Here is a 21,506-nt window from a genome sequence, read left to right as displayed (position 1 = left end):
AGGCCATGAGGGTCTCCACACTCCTGCAGTGTGTGAGTGTTTATTTAATTCAGAATACTGTTTAACCTCTGTGTGTGTGGTTTCACTATGAGAAGTTGAGAACTTTTAGCATTTCTAGATAGAACTGAGAATACAATCTAGTTGACCTCTTGTTATGTCACTGTGTTTCAGGTGTTCAGGGTCAGAGCTGCAACAGAGTCACTTACACCAAGAGGAGAATCTGTGTCTTGAAGGGGTCAACAGTGGACATATCCTGTACTTATGTTGGTTTTATTCCACCACATCATCATTCTGGTTTAGAAGTGATAAGTCGACCCCTGAAAACCTAACCAGAGACCCAGGGTATGCAGGTCGTGTGGAGTACACTGGAACATACAGAGGTCTCGTCACCCTGAGAATCACAGATCTGAGAGAGGAGGACTCAGCTGAGTATCGCTTCACTTTTAAAACATACTACATTGAATGGGGTCATAGTTTCCCAGGAACAACTCTGTCTGTCACAGGTAATACTACACTGTATGATACAACTGTAAATCATAATGAATCACAGGATAAATATATTAACCATCCTGTTAACACAGAGGTGTATGTGGTTTTATACATATTGTTTCAGGTCTGCAGGTGAAGGTGACTCCTGCTGCAGAGGGACAGAAGACACTGACCTGTAGCACCACCTGTACTCTGACTGACAACCCCACATACATCTGGTACAAGAACAGACAAATGTATAAAAGAGGTCCTCCCCCCATGTACTCCATCAGCAGTGAGGATGCAGACAGCTACTTCTGTACTGTAAAAGGACATGAGGATCTCAGCTCTCCTGCAGTGTGTGAGTACATTACAATAGTACAGAATTCTACTTAGCAAGTATCATGTATTCAGGTTAAAGAGACGTCTTACTTTATCAATCATTTTAGAACAAAAATATATTTTTTTTACTAATTAATATTACTTTGACAAAACATTTGGTATTTTACATCAGATAAACCAAAGACCTCAGTGTCAGTTAGTCCCTCTGGTGAAATAGTGGAGGGCAGTTCAGTGACTCTGACCTGCAGCAGTGATGCCAACCCACCTGTCCAGAGTTACACCTGGTGGTACAAGAAGAATGGAGGTGACTATCAGAGTATGACAGGACCACAGCATGTCTTCAATCAAATCCAGTCATCTGACACTGGAGAGTACTACTGTGAGTCCCAGAATGAGATGGGGACAGACATGTCTAGGACCATTAACATGGATGTGAAGTGTGAGTAAAGTACAGCTCAGTGATTGAATGAGAAGGTAGCAAAACAATTAGAACTAAATGAAGTAGTCCTAAAGCATAACATCTCCAAATGAGTATTTGTTTACAATTTGTGTAAAGTTAGAGTTTTAGATAGTTCTCTGACTTAACAGATCATTTATTTTTGACATGACATATCATTTGTAAATATACTACTGTGGTAAATATACTAGTCATATCCCTCTGACAAATTCTCCTTTACATCAGATAAACCAAAGAGCACCTCAGTGTCAGTCAGTCCTTCTGGTGAAATAGTGGAGGGCAGTTCAGTGACTCTGACCTGCAGCAGTGATGCCAACCCACCTGTGGACAAATACACCTGGTACAAGAAGAACGTAACCTCACCAAAAGCATCAGGACAGAGTTACAGCATCACTAACATCATCTCTGAGGACAGAGGAGAATATTACTGTGAGGCTGAGAATAAATATGGACGTCTCAACTCTTCTTCTGTGTCTGTGGACGTTCAGTGTAAGTTCACCAAACCTCATCTTTAATCAGAGGATCACATTTAAATTAACATTTCAATTACAAGAAAACACGATTTAAAACGCTGTTGTTACATATTGTCCACCAGACGGCCCAAAGACCACCTCCGTGTCAGTCAGTCCCTCTGGTGAAATAGTGGAGGGCAGTTCAGTGACTCTGACCTGCAGCAGTGATGCCAACCCACCTGTGGACAAATACACCTGGTACTTTCAAAATGAGACTTTTCTAAATGGATGTGGACAGATGTACAACATCAGTAACTTCAAGTCTGAGGACAGTGGACATTACCACTGTGAGGCCTGGAATAGAAGAGGATCTAGGAACTCTACAGCTCTGATGATCATTTTACCAGGTGAAGTTTCATCTTATATATTTCAACACAAAATGATGTTTCAAACTAATATTAATAATTATACTTTAGCTTATAAAACGTTGTTTTTATAATTATATATACTTTGAGATTAGATCAGTTAACAAATATTGTACTGTTGTACTCATATCATCCATATTTTATTATAGGGAAACAAACCTCAGTTCAGACTGCAGCTGTAGGAATCATAGTGGTTGTTCTGGTTCTCATCCTCTGTTTCTCTGGACTCATGTGGTTCAGGTGAGAGATTCATTTAAAGATTATTTCACTCCAACTCTTTTTTATTAACTTACTTTGTTCATTGATTCGTTCAATAATAAATGTATTAATTAATGTGTAAACCAGGAAGAAGGCCTCCAAATCCACCTCTGACACAAGAGACACATCAGAGAATGTACAGGTGAGTCTGTTGGAAACAGAGAATGTACAGGTGAGTCTGTTGGAAACAGAGAATGTACAGGTGAGTCTGTTGGAATCAGAGAATGTACAGGTGAGTCTGTTGGAAACAGAGAATGTACAGGTGAGTCTGTTGGAATCAGAGAATGTACAGGTGAGTCTGTTGGAATCAGAGAATGTACAGGTGAGTCTGTTGGAAACAGAGAATGTACAGGTGAGTCTGTTGGACAGGTGAGTCTGTTGGAAACAGAGAATGTACAGGTGAGTCTGTTGGAAACAGAGAATGTACAGGTGAGTCTGTTGGAAACAGAGAATGTACAGGTGAGTCTGTTGGAATCAGATTATTTGTATTGCTTGGTGGAACATTTCTACTCCTCATGTTGCCTGTCCTCTTCCCATCAGGGAGACTCTAGTCCAGTGTATGAAAACGTCTCAAGCATGTCCACAGCCTCTACTGCAGCACAGACAGCAGCCACAGTCGTCCAGGATGATGTTCACTACTCCAGTGTCCACTTCTCTCGCTCCAAAAACCAGGAAGTGCCTCTGTACTCCACTGTCCAGCTGCATCAACCCCAGAAAGAGGATGAGGATGTCCAGTACGATGCTGTGAAATTCAACCTCCCCAGTGCTGCCACCCGGTGAGCATATTCTGCCATTACATGAAAATTAGAGTCAATACTAGAACATTGTGAATACATAGCATTAAAGGAGAAGTATGCTTTTTTACAACCAAATTAAAAATGTTGATGTAACTGCTATGTTGTATTAGGGTCCAGACACCTTTGTGATTTCACTTGTTTTAAGATAAACTTCCCCCAACCACCAATTCACTTCCTCATCCTCGTTGTGCAGTACGGAGGCTCTGAAAAAACATGAACAAATGCTCCAAAAACACAAATCCATCCTTTTAGAAACAGAAATATCTCAGTATAGTGATGCAGGTCTTTAGATGTAACAGTTGTACACATGACATTGTGTCATTCTGAACTTTATCCACAACGTTATATTCCATTTTGTGTGACTCCTGCTGTTTCTCCGTCCAACTGTTCTATTCTCAGTGTATCAGGCTGATAGAACGGATGAGAAGCATCGTTCAAGTGTCAACAACATGGAACATGACGTTACGGATTAAGTTCAGAATGACACCATGTCATGTGTACAACATCTAAAGACATGCATCACTGTGGACTACTTAGAGCTTTTTAGTTTCTAAAAGGATGTTTTGGGTGTTTTTGGAGCCCACTGACCGAACAACGAGGATGAGGAAGTGACTTGATGGTTGGGGATAGTTTCTCAAAAACGAGTGAAATCGCAAAAAGAATCTGCCCCTTCTATAACATACTATTTACATATCATTTTTTTTAGATTTGGTTGTAAACAAGCTGTATTCTTGATAACAGCTCATTGATATGCTGCTGCTTATTGGAATGATAAGCAAAAGAGTTGACCCTCAGTGGCCACTAGTGATGTCATTTCCTTAAACTACAAACCAAACAATGGAAATCTCAAGACAATTCCCATGTCTATAATGAGAGAGTGGTGGTTTTGAGGAATTATTCTGTGTTCCAAATGGAACCCTATTCCTTATTTAGTGCACTACATTTCACCAGAACCTAAGAGGCCTTGCTCAAAGTAATGCACTATAAAGAGTATATGAAGGTTTTTGGGGGGATGCAGATTCTGTTTCATTTCTGTTTCTCTCTCTTCAGACCCACGGCAACAGACTCTTCTGTTCTCTACAGTACAGTCAACAAACCTGAACCAAGAAGACCTGAACATTACAAGCCCAGAACCAGGAAGACCTGAACACAACAGTTTTTAGCTGTGCTAACATAATTGCAAAAGGGTTTTCTAATGATCAATTAGCCTTTTAAAATGATAAACTTGGATTAGCTAACACAATGTGCCATTGGAACACAGGAGTGATGGTTGCTGATAATGGACCTCTGTACGCCTCTGTAGATATTCCATAAAAAATCTGTCATTTACAACATTAACCATGTCTACACTGTATTACTGATCGATTTGATGTTATTTTAATGGACAAAAAATGTGCTTTTCTTTTAAAAACAAAGACATTTCTAAGTGACCCCAAACTTTTGACCAGTAGTGTGTGTGTGTATATATATAAATTATTCTTATTTACATTTTTAATTAAAAAATATATACACTTATAATCAAATTTATGAGATTATATATGAACATTAAATATTTTTTTTCTATTTTGTTTCTATTCTATTATACAGTACTGTGCTGTTCTGTTACATTATACAGTACTGTACTACTCTATTACATTATACAGTACTGTACTATTCTATTACATTATACAGTACTGTACTATTCTATTACAGTATACAGTACTGTACTATTCTGTTACATTATACAGTACTGTACTATTACAGTTCACAGTACTGTACTATTACAGTATACAGTACTGTACTATTATAGTATACAGTACTGTACTATTCTATTACATTATACAGTCCTGTACTATTCTATTACAGTATACAGTACTGTACTATTACAGTATACAGTACTGAACTATTCTGTTACATTATACAGTACTGTACTATTCTATTACATTATACAGCCCTGTACTATTACAGTATTGTACTATTCTATTACAGTATACATTACTATTTTATTACAGTATACAGTACTATTCTATTACAGTATACAGTACTGAACTATTCTATTACATTATACAGTCCTGTACTATTCTCTTACATTATACAGTACTGTACTATTCTCTTACATTATACAGTATTGTACAATTCTATTGCATTATACAGTACTGTACTATTCTACTGTACTATTCTATTACATTATACAGTACTGTACTATTCTATTACAGTATACAGTGCTGTACTATTACAGTATTGTACTATTCTATTACATAATACAGTACTGTACTATTCTATTACATTATACAGTCCTGTACTATTCTATTACAGTATTGTACTATTCTATTACATTATATAGTACTGTACTATTCTATTACATTATACAGTCCTGTACTATTCTATTACATTATACAGTACTGTACTATTCTATTACAGTATACAGTGCTGTACTATTACAGTATTGTACTATTCTATTACATTATACAGTACAGTACTATTCTATTACATTATGCAGTACAGTGCTGTACTATTACAGTATTGTACTATTATATTACATTATACAGTACTGTACTATTCTATTACATTATACAGTCCTGTACTATTCTATTACAGTATTGTACTATTCTATTACATTATATAGTACTGTACTATTCTATTACATTATACAGTCCTGTACTATTCTATTACATTATACAGTACTGTACTATTCTATTACAGTATACAGTGCTGTACTATCACAGTATTGTACTATTCTATTACATTATATAGTACTGTACTATTCTATTACATTATACAGTACTGTACTATTCTATTACATTATATAGTACTGTACTATTCTATTACATTATACAGTACAGTAATATTCTATTACATTATGCAGTACAGTACTATTCTATTACAGTATTGTACTATTCTATTACATTATATAGTACTGTACTATTCTATTACATTATACAGTATTGTACTATTCTATTACATTATACAGTACTGTACTATTCTATTACAGTATACAGTGCTGTACTATTACAGTATTGTACTATTCTATTACATTATACAGTAGAGTACTATTCTATTACATTATACAGTCCTGTACTATTCTGTTACATTATGTAGTACTGTACTATTCTATTACATTATTATACTATTCTATTCTATTATACAGTATTGTACTATTCTATTACATTATGCAGTACAGTACTATTCTATAACATTATGCAGTACTGTACTATTCTATTACATTATACAGTACTGTTAGATGATACATAATATATGTTTACTTGGTTTGTTCATATACATTTATTATTGGTTTTATGACACATTTATGGTAATATTTTGCCTCAGTGTCCTGATGCAACGTCTCTTATCGCTTTTATAAATATACAAAATACTGGAAACTGTTAAGTGTGGATTGTGTTTAATAAACTGTTCAGATTCAACTTCATTGTCATTGTTTTCACCTTGTTATAACAGTATCTCCTTTCGGAAAAGCTGACCACGACTCCATTTTGCTGATCCCTGCCTACAGACAGAAACTAAAACAAGAGGCTCCCACGCTGAGGTCTGTCCAACGCTGGTCCGACCAAGCTGATTCCACACTCCAAGACTGCTTCCATCACGTGGACTGGGATATGTTTCGTATTGTCAGATAACAACATTGACGAATAAGCTGATTCGGTGTGCGAGTTCATTAGAACGTGCGTTGAAGATGTCGTTCCCATAGCAACGATTAAAACATTCCCTAACCAGAAACCGTGGATTGATGGCAGCATTCGCGTGAAACTGAAAGCCCGAACCACTGCTTTTAATCAGGGCAAGATGACTGGTAACATGACCGAATACAAACAGTGCAGCTACTCCCTCCGCAAGGCTATCAAACAAGCTAAGCGTCAGTATAGAGACAAAGTAGAATCTCAATTCAACGGCTCAGACACAAGAGGTATGTGGCAGGGTCTGATTTGATCTTCAAAGTAGCTTTTAAAATCACAGCTCTTGTACTGTACATACAGTAACTACTGTTAGGTTCTTATTTTTCAGAGTAAATGACTCACGGACACTAGAGAAGCTTTAACCATTTTTAATTCTTCCCAAAGGTTCTGTACAGCTGTATTCAGACAGCAAACCATTTCTCACCATCACTGTTATATACATCCCACTTTAGGACACTCCTCCTTCTCTCCAATCCTTACATCTTATGGTTCAACAGGAAGAAGGTAACCAGATACTAAACCCCTCCTTCCCCCTTCCACAGACGTCCGTCTGTCTCCCCTATCACAACCCCTCCTTCCTCTAGTCCACAGATGTCCGTCTGTCTCCCCTATCTCAACCCCTCCTTCCCCTAGTCCACAGATGTCCGTCTGTCTCCCCTATCTCAACCCGTCCTTCCCCTAGTCCAGAGATGTCCGTCTGTCTCCCTATCTCAACCCCTCCTTCCCCTAGTCCACAGATGTCCGTCTGTCTCCCCTATCTCAACCCCTCCTTCCCCTAGTCCACAGATGTCCGTCTGTCTCCCCTATCTCAACCCGTCCTTCCCCTAGTCCACAGATGTCCATCTGTCTCCCCTATCTCAACCCGTCCTTCCCCTAGTCCACAGATGTCCATCTGTCTCCCCTATCTCAACCCCTCCTTCCCCTAGTCCACAGATGTCCATCTGTCTCCCCTATCTCAACCGTTGCTCTCCTCCCTTCCACCCAACACATTCCACAGCCATCTGTCTTCCCACAGAGAACCATTAACTTCTGACACACAACCCAGAGTCTCTTTCACTCTTCCTGTTCAAGGCTTCGTCCTCTATCATTTATTTCATATCTGAATGTTCGAAGTTTAGCCGATTCCAACACTACAAATAAAACATGTACATTTGTTTGCATAGCAACAGTGGTTTATTCACTTATATTTGGGTTTGTACAGACATCATCAACATCATGTCTGTACAAAAATATACACAGACACTTTCAGAAGGAGTAATCTCCAGCACATACAGTACACACACAACCACATTAAATATTACTTATTGTCCTTTTTAAAACACACATCATGCAGACACTACAGATGCTGTAAAGAGGTCAATGGAACGCAGACCGTGGGGGAGATAAGAGGGACGCCGGATTGGTGCACATTCAACATATTTGATATAACAAAATGTATATTCATCAATCCGTCATGATTGATGCATTCTAAACAGGCCCACAATGTGGTTACTAAAGTCTGATTTGGATTTATTTGGCTGTTTTTGCTGCATCATTTAGGAGTTGTACCTTTTCAGGTTTAGAAGGAGTGACTGATAAATGCTAACTCACCTTCATAAAAGCTGGTAGCATAGCTAGCATACAGAAATCAGTGGTGTAGTCAAAGTAGTTTTTAACTAATGTCGGTGGTTGGTGACGATGACCTGAACATTGGGGTTGACATCACAGGAGGCTGCTGAGGGGAGGAAGGCTCATAATAATGGATGGACCGGAGTGAGTATTAATACACTATATCAGGGGAGGCTGCTGGGGGGAGGACGGCTCATAATATGGAAGGCTGGTAACACTATATCAGGGAGGCTGCTGGGGGATGGAAGGAAGGGCATCAATCGCATGTGTTTGATGCATTTGATACCATTCCAACGATTTCGCTTCAGCCATTACTATGAGCCCGTCCTCCCCAATTAAGGTGCCACCAACCTCCTGTGGTTGACATCCATACAAGCGTTAAACTCTGATTTTTACCACAACATAGTACACATACTCTATACTGTAAATAATAACACGCCTAAATGTAGGTTCATTTTGCTGGGGGGCAATGAGGAGATTTGGGATCTTTCCCCCATGGCATCTTTCCCCCACGCGTTTCCATGGCAATTCGATTGTTTTGATAGAGTTCCATTGACTTCTTCACAGCATCTTTTCAATGCTTTGAGCCAAAGCCAAAGAGACTCCTCGTCCTTAGGAGGTGGGTGCAAATCAAAAGGCGCCTCACAACTGCACTCGCTCCTCAAAAAAGTTTGGTGGTCAAAACACTCCTGCTCCATGAACAGTTTCCGTTTCTGACAGTTACCGTGGCAACCCCTTACAGAACATAAAATTACCATTTATGTGAATCCATGTTTGGAAAGTTGCGAGAAGCGATACTGAGTTAGTTAGCTAGCTAGCTCCCAACTATTGGCCGGAAGCGCTTAACCAGAAGTCACGCACAAAAAACCTAAACAGACCCGGACCATATTTCTGTTGAAAATGAGGTAAATAGGACACAATATGGATGATTGGAGGGTTGTGGGTAATTCCGTCAGCCAGGGGATTCCCTTCCAGAACATTAAGAAATGGAACAATGTCGATGATTGATAATAATACATCTCACAGTTAACAAGTTCAGACCAAGCAGTGAGATTATTGTTTCATTTAAAGCCTTTTGCCCTTAGAAGAATAACAGTCCACCATTTTGTCAAACTAGTAATTAGAGAATCAATAACATTATTGCATAGTGAGAATGTGATGTCATATAAAATGAGTGATATGGTCTCCAACATGGCGTGGCTTTGAGCCCCTAACTGTTGTCTGATCTTCCCAGGTAGGGGAGTTTCTTTTGGGGGGCAGAGATGGGCTAGAGGTGGATGAGAGAGTGGAGACCCATGGAGGTGTACCTATTGCACACCTAACTGTTGTCTGATCTTCCCAGGTAGGAGGAGAGTGGAGATCCATGGAGGGGTACCGTTTACCCCCGACATCCCTAATGAGTCTGTGTTTGGGGATAGAGGGGAGCTAGGGGTGGAGGCTGTGAGGCTAAATATGGGCACCCTGTCCTTTCGGCCACACCCACAGGAAGTATCACTAAATGACGTTGTCAAACAGATGCATGGACTGCATGATGTTCTCATCCTGGACAGGAGGCAGGAAGGGACAAAAAGCACAACGGGTAAGAAGCAGTTGGAGAGAAGGTTTAAACAGTACAGAAGCAGTAACAGGTTCTTAAATAAATAACAAGTTGAAGATCCAATGTTAGTAAATTAGCTTTATTGTTTCAATAACTTATGAAAGAGATTGGTGTGATTTTCCACATCTCATCATGTCATGGGGTTGTTCAATGACAGTCATTTGTTTAATCTATCACTAGATTATTTGATTTCAGAGAGACTAAAAGATATACAGTTTAAGTCGGAAGTGTAAATACACTTATGTTGGAGTCATTGAAACTCGTTTTTCAACCACTCCACAAATCTCTTGTTAACAAACTATAGTTTTGGCAAGTCTGTTAGGACATCTACTTCATGCATAACACAAGTAATTTTTCCAACAATTGTTTACAGACAGATTATTTCACTTATAATTCACTGTATCACAATTCCAGTGGGTCAGAAGTTTACCTACACTAAATGACTGAGCCTTTAAACAGCTTGGAAAATTCCAGAAAATGATGTTATGGCTTTAGAAGCTTCTGATAGGCCAATTTACATCATTTGAGTCAATTGGAGGTGTACCTGTGGATGTACTTCAAGCAATCATTTCTGATGAAAAAACACACATTTGTGGAAATAAACTTCACATTGTGACGTTTTAAATATGATTAAATCACGTCATAAATAATCATATCCTATAGAATCATGCTGAAATTGAACACATGCACACACACACAAACAGGTACTCACACAGACACACGCAGACAGACACAGACACACTCACACACACCGACACACACAGACAGACACACACACACAGACAGACACACACACACAGACACACAAACCTTTTGACAAGACTCCAGAAACTCCTCAATGGTGACCACGCCATCTTTGTTCTTGTCCATTTTCTGACAGAGTGAAACAGAGAAACAGTTGAATATGCTACTCTGATCCCTGGCCGTGACTCCGACGGGTGTCTCCATGGGATATGCAACAAACACATTTCCATTTCACACCACACACTGTACAGGTTACACACCTGCATCTGAAACAGGACAAATATAAGCATCCTCTATTTGACATTTTGGTTGTTCACAAAGTCAGAATGCAACAATAAGGAGGTTATGTCTAGAGGGTCCTTTTAAAACCCTTTGTGAAAAACAATGGATGTAGAATTAACTAACCCTGGGGCCTGGATTCAATTAGAAAACACTGGAGGTAGAATGATCTAACCCTGGGGAATTCAATTGAAAACCTGATTCAATTAGAAAACACTGGAGGTAGAATTATCTAACCCTGGGGCCTGGATTCAATTAGAAAACACTGGAGGTAGAAAACACTTAGAATTATCTAACCCTGGGGCCTGGATTCAATTAGAAAACACTGGAGGTAGAATTATCTAACCCTGGGGCCTGGATTCAATTAGAAAACACTGGAGGTAGAATTATCTAACCCTGGGGCCTGGATTCAATTAGAAAACACTGGAGGTAGAATTATCTAACCCTGGGGCCTGGATTCAATTAGAAAACACTGGAGGTAGAATTATCTAACCCTGGGGCCTGGATTCAATTAGAAAACACTGGAGGTAGAATTATCTAACCCTGGGGCCTGGATTCAATTAGAAAACACTGGAGGTAGAATAGAATTAATTAGAAAACACTGGAGGTAGAATTAACCCTAGAATTATCTAACCCTGGGGCCTGGATTCAATTAGAAAACACTGGAGGGCCTGGATTCAATTAGAAAACACTGGAGGTAGAATTATCTAACCCTGGGGCCTGGATTCAATTAGAAAACACTGGAGGTAGAATTAACTAACCCTGGGGCCTGGATTCAATTAGAAAACACTGGAGGTAGAATTATCTAACCCTGGGGCCTGGATTCAATTAGAAAACACTGGAGGTAGAATTATCTAACCCTGGGGCCTGGATTCAATTAGAAAACACTGGAGGTAGAATTATCTAACCCTGGGGCCTGGATTCAATTAGAAAACACTGGAGGTAGAATTATCTAACCCTGGGGCCTGGATTCATTTAGAAAACACTGGAGCCTGTAGATTCAATTAGAAAACACTGGGGGTTTATCTAACCCTGGGGCCTGGATTCAATTAGAAAACACTGGCCTTATCTAACCCTGGATTCAATTAGAAAACACTGGAGGTAGAATTATCTAACCCTGGGGCCTGGATTCAATTAGAAAACACTGGAGGTAGACTTATCTAACCCTGGATTAAATAAGATGCCGTGCTAAAGCATTTAAAGGTAATTTCTAATTGAGCCGACATCTTCTCAGTTTACCTCCACTGCATTACCTCCACTAATGCAGTAGGTAACATGATCTGTTACCTGGAAAATGTGTTCATCCGATCCTAGATCTGTGGTTAGTTGTTACCTGGAAGGTTTTCATCTGTGGATCTGTGGTTAGTTGTTACCTGGAAGAAGTTGTTCATCCGATCCTAGATCTGTGGTTAGTTGTTACCTGGAAGAAGTTGTTCATCCGATCCTAGATCTGTGGTTAGTTGTGTTACCTGGAAGAAGTTGTCATCCGCTCCTAGATCTGGGGCATCGTTCTTACCTGGAAGAAGTTGTTCATCGTCCCCATCATGTCATAGATAGAGCTCATTATATCAGTCATCTCCTGAAACACACACACACAGAGACACACACAGAGGCACACACAGAGACACACACATAAATACACATGCACGCACAAACATGCACACCTGGACACATATTTGTGCACACACACACACACACACACACACCTGGGGGGTTTAGAAGTATTTGCACACACTGCACAGGGGTACGTACACCCCATCATGTCATAGATAGAGCTCATTATATCAGTCATCTCCTGAAACACACACACACAGAGACACACACAGAGGCACACACAGAGACACACACATAAATACACATGCACGCACAAACATGCACACACACACACGCACACGTATTTGTGCACACACACAACACACACACAAAGGGGACGATGGGGGAATAGTTTAGAAGAGAAAACATATTTGCACACACACACACACACACACACACACACACACACACACACACACACACACACACACACACACACACACACACACACACACACACACACACACACACACACACACACACACACACATACAGTTGAAGTCGGAAGTTTACATACACTTATGTTGGAGTCATTAAAACTCGTTTTTCAACCCCTCCACAAATCTCTTGTTAACTAGCTATAGTTTTGGCAAGTCGGTTAGGACATCTACTTTGTGCTTGACACAAGTCATTTTTCCAACAATTGTTTACAGACAGATTATTTTACTTAGAATTCACTGTATTACAATTCCAGTGGGTCAGAAGTTCACAAACACTAAGTGCCTTTAAACAGCTTGGACATTTTCAGAAAATGATGTCATGGCTTTAGAAGCTTCTGATAGGCTAATTGACATCATTTGATTCAATTGGAGGTGTACCTGTGGATGTATTTCAAGGCCAATCCTTCAAACTCAGTGCCAAGATTTTTTTTAAAGAAATCAGCCAAGATAAAAAATTGCAGACCTCCACAAGTCTGGTTCATCCTTAGGAGTATAAACACCATGGGACCAGGCAGCCGCAAGTATAAACACCATGGGACCAGGCAGCCGTCATTCCGCCCAGGAAGGAGACGCATTCAGTCTCCTAGAGATGAACGTACTTTGGTGTGAAAAGTGCAAATCAATCCCAGAACAACAGCAAAGGACCGTGTGAAGATGTTGAAGGAAACAGGTACAAAAGTATCTATATCCACAGTAAAACGAGTCCTATATCAACATAACCTGAAAGGCCGCTCAGCAAGGAAGAAGCCACTGCTCCAAAACTGCCATAGAAAAGCCAGACTACGGTTTGCAACTGCACATGGGGACAAAGATCGTACTTTTTGGAGAAATTACCTCTGTTCTGATGAAGCAAAACTAGAACTGTTTGGCCATAATGACCATCGTTATGTTTGGAGGAGAAAGGGGAGACTTGCAAGCCAAAGAACACCATCCCAACCGTGAAGCATGGGGGTGGCAGCATCATGTTGTGGGGGTGCTTTGCTGCAGGAGGGACTGGTGCACTTCACAAAATAGATGGCATCATGAGGATGGACAATTATGTGGCTATATTGAAGCAACATCTCAAGACATCAGTCAGGAAGTTAAAGCTTGGTTGTAAATGGGTCTTCTCAATGGACTATGACCCCAAGCATACTTCCAAAGTTGTGGCAAAATGGCTTAAGGACAACTAAGTCAAGGTATTGGAGTGGCCATCACAAAGCCCTGACCTCAATCCCATAGAACATTTGTGGGCAGAACTGAAAAAGCGTGTGTGAACAAGGAGGTCTTATAAACCTGACTCAGTTACACCAGCTCTGTCAGGAGTAATGGGACAAAATTCACCCAATGTATTGTGGGAAGCTTGTGGAAGGCTACCCGAAACGTTAGACCCAAGTTAAACAATTTAAAGGCAATGCTACCAAATACTAATTGAGTGTATGTAAACTTCTGACCCACTGGGAATGTGATGAAAGAAATAAAATCTGAAATACATCATTCTCTCTACTATTATTCTGACGTTTCACATTCTTAAAATAAAGTGGTGATTCTAACTGACCTAAGACAGAGAATTTTTACGAAGATTAAATGTCAGGAATTTAAAAAACGGAGTTTAAATGTACTTGGCTAAGGTGTATGTAAACGTCCGACTTCAACTGTACATACACACACACACAAACACATACACACACACACACACATCGTACCATACCTCTTTGGTGATGAAGCCATCTTTGTTGAGGTCGTAGAGGTTAAAAGCCCAGTTGAGTTTCTCTGTGACAGAACCTCTCAGGATGATTGACAGGCCTGTGACGAAGTCTTCGAAGCTCACCATTCCATTCTTGTGGGTGTCAAACGCTTCGAACAGAAAATGAGCGTAGGTGCTGGAGTCTGAATGAGGGGGAAAGTGAAAGGGGGAAACCTAGTCAGTTGTACAAATGAATGCCTTCAACTGAAATGTGTCTTCAGCATTTAACCCAACCCCTCTGAATCAGAGAGGTACAGGGGGGCTGCCTTAATCGACATCCACGTCTTCGGCGCCCGGGGAGGAACTGAGAGAGGGGGATACTGAGAGACTGAAAGGCTGAGAGAGAGAGAGAAAAACCTTGACAAAGTACAGGCTCAGTGAGCACAGCCTTGCTATTGAGAAGTGTAGACACAGGAAAACCTGGCTCCCTGTAGAGGAAAGGCTGTGCAACCACAGCACAAAATATTAATCAATTAGAGAGCTTAATTTCCCCAAATTTGAAACCCTTATTCAAGGTTTCAAATACCTCTCTGATGAGGATAGGCTACCCGTCCTGTTGGGGGAGGACGCAGAGAGCTGTGGGTTGGCAGCGCACTACATTGCTGCCTGTCATAAGATGAGGGACAGTGTCTGACAGACCAACCAACCTGCACATGTACTCTATGCTTATTGTTATTGTTCAATATATGGTTATTTTGACCCTTGGTTATTGTTGTTACTGTTGTCCCATTGACAATTTTCATCATAATTATTAATTATGTTTTGTAAATCTCTAAAGTAAGATTTGGTGATATGTACATTGTTATGTCATGCCAATAAAGCAAATGTAATTGGAGAGAGAGAGAGAGAGAGAGAGAGAGAGAGAGAGAGAGAGAGAGAGAGAGAGAGAGAGAGAGACAGAGAGAGGGGGAGAGAGGGAGAGAGTTGGAGGGAGAGAGAGAGACCGAGAGAGAGGGGGAGAGAAGGAAAGAGAGGGAGAGAGTTGGAGGGAGGGAGAGAGACAGATGTTTGGGAGTCTCTGCTGTTTAGCCTCTCTGACCTCCGCTTCATATTATCCTCATATCCTCAATATCTACAAATGTTATTTCATGTCAATAGAGCAATCTGAATTGGAATTGAATTGGAGAGAGAGAGAGACAGAAAGAGAGAGACAGAGAGACAGAGAGAGACAGAGAGAGAGACAGAGACAGAGAGAGAGAGAGACAGAGAGAGCGAGAGAGAGACAGAGAGAGAGAGAGACAGAGAGAGCGAGAGAGAGACAGAGAGAGAGAAACAGAGAGAGCGAGAGAGAGACAGAGAGAGAGAGACAGAGAGAGAGAGAGACAGAGAGAGAGAGACAGAGAGAGAGAGAGAGACAGAGAGAGTGAGAGAGAGACAGAGAGAGAGAGACAGAGAGAGAGAGAGAGAGAGAGAGAGAGAGACAGAGAGAGCGAGAGAGAGACAGAGAGAGAGAGACAGAGAGAGAGAGAGAGACAGAGAGAGTGAGAGAGAGACAGAGAGAGAGAGACAGAGAGAGAGAGACAGAGAGAGAGATAGAAAAAGAGAAAAACTTACACAGGATTCCATGCACGGGTGCAGCACACACTTAGACACTCACCTCCCTGAGGAAAGAACTGGGAGTAGATTAACTTGAATGTCTCTTCATCCACCACACCACTAGGGCATTCCTATTGGACAATCAACAATGTTAGAACACACAGAGACAGAGAGACACCACTAGGGCATTCCTATTGGACAATCAACAATGTTAGAACACACAGAGACAGACAGACACCACTAGGGCATTCCTATTGGACAATCAACATAATGTTAGAACACACAGAGACAGAGAGACACCACTAGGGCATTCCTATTGGACAATCAACAATGTTAGAACACACAGAGACAGAGAGACACCACTAGGGCATTCCTATTGGACAATCAACAGAATGTTAGAACACACAGAGACAGAGAGACAGACAGACACCACTAGGGCATTCCTATTGGACAATCAACAGAATGTTAGAACACACAGAGAGAGAGACACCACTAGGGCATTCCTATTGGACAATCAACAGAATGTTAGAACACATTAAGACAGAGAGACAGACAGACACCACTAGGGCATTCCTATTGGACAATCAACAATGTTAGAACACACAGAGACAGGCAGACACCACTATGGGCATTCCTATTGGACAATCAACAGAATGTTAGAACACACAGAGACAGAGAGACAGACAGACACCACTAGGGCATTCCTATTGGACAATCAACAGAATGTTAGAACACAGAGACAGAGAGACAGACAGACACCACTAGGGCATTCCTATTGGACAATCAACAGAATGTTAGAACACACAGAGACAGAGAGACAGACAGACACCACTAGGGCATTCCTATTGGACAATCAACAGAATGTTAGAACACAGAGACAGAGAGACACCACTAGGGCATTCCTATTGGACAATCAACAATGTTAGAACACACAGAGACAGACAGACACCACTATGGGCATTCCTATTGGACAATCAACAATGTTAGAACACACAGAGACAGAGAGACAGACAGACACCACTAGGGCATTCCTATTGGACAATCAACAGAATGTTAGAACACACAGAGACAGAGAGACAGACAGACACCACTATGGGCATTCCTATTGGACAATCAACAGAATGTTAGAACACAAAGAGACAGAGAGACACCACTAGGGCATTCCTATTGGACAATCAACAGAATGTTAGAACACATTAAGACAGAGAGACAGACAGACACCACTAGGGCATTCCTATTGGACAATCAACATAATGTTAGAACACACAGAGACAGACAGACACCACTAGGGCATTCCTATTGGACAATCAACAGAATGTTAGAACACACAGAGACAGAGAGACAGACAGACACCACTAGGGCATTCCTATTGGACAATCAACAGAATGTTAGAACACATTAAGACAGAGAGACAGACAACCACTAGGGCATTCCTATTGGACAATCAACAGAATGTTAGAACACACAGAGACAGAGAGACAGACAGACACCACTAGGGCATTCCTATTGGACAATCAACAGAATGTTAGAACACATTAAGACAGAGAGACATCACTAGGGCATTCCTATAGAACAATCAACAGAATGTTAGAACACACAGAGACAGACAGACACCACTATGGGCATTCCTATTGGACAAACAACCGAATGTTAGAACACACAGAGACAGAGAGACAGACAACCACTAGGGCATTCCTATTGGACAATCAACAGAATGTTAGAACACACAGAGACAGAGAGACAGACAGAAACCACTAGGGCATTCCTATTGGACAATCAACAGAATGTTAGAACACACAGAGACAGAGAGACACCACTAGGGCATTCCTATTGGACAATCAACAGAATGTTAGAACACATTAAGACACAGAGACAGACAGACACCACTAGGGCATTCCTATTGGACAATCAACAGAATGTTAGAACACACAGAGACAGACAGACACCACTAGGGCATTCCTATTGGACAATCAACAGAATGTTAGAACACACAGAGACAGAGAGACAGACAGACACCACTAGGGCATTCCTATTGGACAATCAACAGAATGTTAGAACACACAGAGACAGAGAGACAGACAGACACCACTAGGGCATTCCTATTGGACAATCAACAGAATGTTAGAACACATTAAGACAGAGAGACAGACAACCACTAGGGCATTCCTATTGGACAATCAACAGAATGTTAGAACACATTAAGACAGAGAGACAGACAGACACCACTAGGGCATTCCTATTGGACAATCAACAGAAATAACACACACATAAAAACAGAGGGAGAGAGTGTGTGTTAGAGAGGGAGAGACAGCGACACAGAAAGAGAAATTAAGAGAGGGGGTTCAGAAAGAGAGAGACAGAGACAGACAAGGGATATAATGTGTTTTTGAGACAGATAGAGAAATACTCCCAAGTAAGATAATATTTTTTCAAGAAAATATCTCAATCAATTCCCAACTCCTCTGCATTTATTAATGACATAAAGCTGAATTATTCTGGGTGAGGGAGGAACAGCTAATATTACTGCCAGACATGTATATGACTGCCATAGCCTGAAGGACATCCCATGACCACTAATTCCCCGAAGTATTTACATTGTATTTAACTGACAGTAATACTTAGTGGAACCATCATCCATATAGCCTGAAGGACATCCCATGACCACTAATTCCCTGAAGTATTTACATTGTATTTAACTGACAGTAATACATAGTGGAACCATCATCCATATACACGTTGTTGTTTATTTATTAGCCATTTAAAAATATATATATAATTCATGAACATATTTTTATTGAATTAAATGTATCGACTGAAGATTCCACAATACAACAGTGTTGTGACTGTCTACATGATTATATGTACTATTATTATTACTATTGAAATAAACTGTATTCATTCTCCTCATTGCACTGCGCTATATTTACTAAAATGTTGCACCAATATACTGCTTTGACAATATCTACAAATGTTATTTCATGTCAATAGAGCAATCTGAATTGGAATTGAATTGGAGAGAGAGAGACAGAAAGAGAGAGACAGAAAGAGAGAGACAGAGAGACAGAGAGAGACAGAGACAGAGAGACAGAGAGAGACAGAGACAGAGAGAGAGAGACACTCCTCAGGGACAGACGTACATTCTTGAAGCCCCTGTAGAGGATCTGTAGTTCTCTCCTGGTGAACTTAGTCTGTTGTAGTAGCTGGTCCAACCCCTCTGGTCTATAACACACTGTAGATAACTCTCCATCCTCCACTACACTGTCTGTAGGAGGGGAAGAGAGAGAGAAGGCATGGTGGTTATGCTCACACACACCCTATTGTGTTTGAGAAAGAGGAAGACAGAAGAAGAAGTGAAAGAGATAAAGATAGAAGAGAAGACAGTGATACTCAGTTCCCTGTCACCAGTGGTGTAAAGTACTTCAGTTAAAATACTGTACTTTAAAGTACTGCTTAAATAACTTTTGGGGGTATCTGTACTCTACTTTACTAATTCATATTTTTTACAATGTTTAATTCACTACAATCTTACAGAAAATAATGTACTTTTACCTCCATACATTTTCCCTGACACCCAAAACTACTCCTTACATTTTCCCTGACACCCAAAACTACTCCTTACATTTTCCCTGACACCCAAAACTACTCCTTACATTTTCCCTGACACCCAAAACTACTCCTTACATTTTCCCTGACACCCAAAACTACTCCTTACATTTTCCCTGACACCCAAAACTACTCCTTACATTTTCCCTGACACCCAAAACTACTCCTTACATTTTCCCTGACACCCAAAACTACTCCTTACATTTTCCCTGACACCCAAAACTACTCCTTACATTTTCCCTGACACCCAAAACTACTCCTTACATTTTCCCTGACACCCAAAACTACTCCTTACATTTTCCCTGACACCCAAAACTACTCCTTACATTTTCCCTGACACCCAAAACTACTCCTTACATTTTCCCTGACACCCAAAACTACTCCTTACATTTTCAATGCTTAGCAGGATTGTCAATTGTCAAATTCACGCACTTATCAAGAGAACATCCCTGGTCATCCCTACTGCCTCTGATCTGGCGGACTCACTAAACACAAAAGCTTTGTTTGTAAATGATGTCTGAGTGTTGGAGTGTCCCTGGCTATCTGTAAATAACTAGCAGTAATCATGTAACTGATGTCTGAGTGTTGGAGTGTCCCTGGCTATAGGTAAATAACTAGCAGTAATCATGTAACTGATGTCTGAGTGTTGGAGTGTCCCTGGCTATAGGTAAATAACTAGTGGTAATCATGTAACTGATGTCTGAGTGTTGGAGTGTCCCTGGCTATCTGTAAATAACTAGCGGTAATCATGTAACTGATGTCTGAGTGTTGGAGTGTCCCTGGCTATAGGTAAATAAAAAGCGGTAATCATGTAACTGATGTCTGAGTGTTGGAGTGTCCCTGGCTATCTGTAAATAACTAGCGGTAATCATGTAACTGATGTCTGAGTGTTGGAGTGTCCCTGGCTATCTGTAAATAACTAGTGGTAATCATGTAACTGATGTCTGAGTGTTGGAGTGTCCCTGGCTATAGGTAAATAACTAGCGGTAATCATGTAACTGATGTTGGAGTGTCCCTGGCTATAGGTAAATAACTAGCGGTAATCATGTAACTGATGTCTGAGTGTTGGAGTGTCCCTGTCTATAGGTAAATAACTAGCGGTAATCATGTAACTGATGTCTGAGTGTTGGAGTGTCCCTGGCTATAGGTAAATAAAAAGCGGTAATCATGTAACTGATGTCTGAGTGTTGGAGTGTCCCTGGCTATCTGTAAATAACTAGCAGTAATCATGTAACTGATGTCTGAGTGTTGGAGTGTCCCTGGCTATAGGTAAATAACTAGCAGTAATCATGTAACTGATGTCTGAGTGTTGGAGTGTCCCTGGCTATAGGTAAATAACTAGTGGTAATCATGTAACTGATGTCTGAGTGTTGGAGTGTCCCTGGCTATCTGTAAATAACTAGCGGTAATCATGTAACTGATGTCTGAGTGTTGGAGTGTCCCTGGCTATAGGTAAATAAAAAGCGGTAATCATGTAACTGATGTCTGAGTGTTGGAGTGTCCCTGGCTA

At 40.5% G+C, this 21,506-nt stretch overlaps 2 protein-coding genes across 2 annotated transcripts; one reads left to right on the top strand and one right to left on the bottom strand.

Annotated features, from left to right (window-relative positions):
* The first annotated feature begins 5 nt into the window (after positions 1 to 5).
* Positions 6 to 4,432, top strand: LOC121843136 (B-cell receptor CD22-like). Its single transcript, XM_042312752.1, has 10 exons — positions 6 to 28; positions 172 to 503; positions 614 to 829; positions 983 to 1,249; positions 1,493 to 1,756; positions 1,863 to 2,126; positions 2,294 to 2,384; positions 2,490 to 2,574; positions 2,943 to 3,178; positions 4,250 to 4,432. The coding sequence occupies exons 1-10, from the start codon at positions 6 to 8 to the stop codon at positions 4,344 to 4,346; spliced, it is 1,875 nt and encodes a 624-aa protein (XP_042168686.1). The 3' UTR covers positions 4,347 to 4,432.
* An 8,158-nt stretch (positions 4,433 to 12,590) lies between these two features.
* LOC121843134 (Kv channel-interacting protein 2-like) lies at positions 12,591 to 19,677 on the bottom strand (the record flags this gene model as incomplete). The annotated part of the gene is made up of 4 exons (XM_042312750.1): positions 12,591 to 12,677; positions 14,822 to 15,000; positions 16,455 to 16,524; positions 19,531 to 19,677. Coding segments are annotated over 4 exons (483 nt in total), but the record flags the coding sequence as incomplete, so codon positions are not given.
* Between the last annotated feature and the right edge of the window lie 1,829 nt (positions 19,678 to 21,506).

Source organism: Oncorhynchus tshawytscha, unplaced genomic scaffold, assembly GCF_018296145.1.
Source record: "Oncorhynchus tshawytscha isolate Ot180627B unplaced genomic scaffold, Otsh_v2.0 Un_contig_4941_pilon_pilon, whole genome shotgun sequence".
Taxonomy (NCBI): domain Eukaryota; kingdom Metazoa; phylum Chordata; class Actinopteri; order Salmoniformes; family Salmonidae; genus Oncorhynchus; species Oncorhynchus tshawytscha.
Note: the sequence above shows the minus strand (reverse complement) of the source record. Positions and strands in the feature narration are given on the sequence as shown.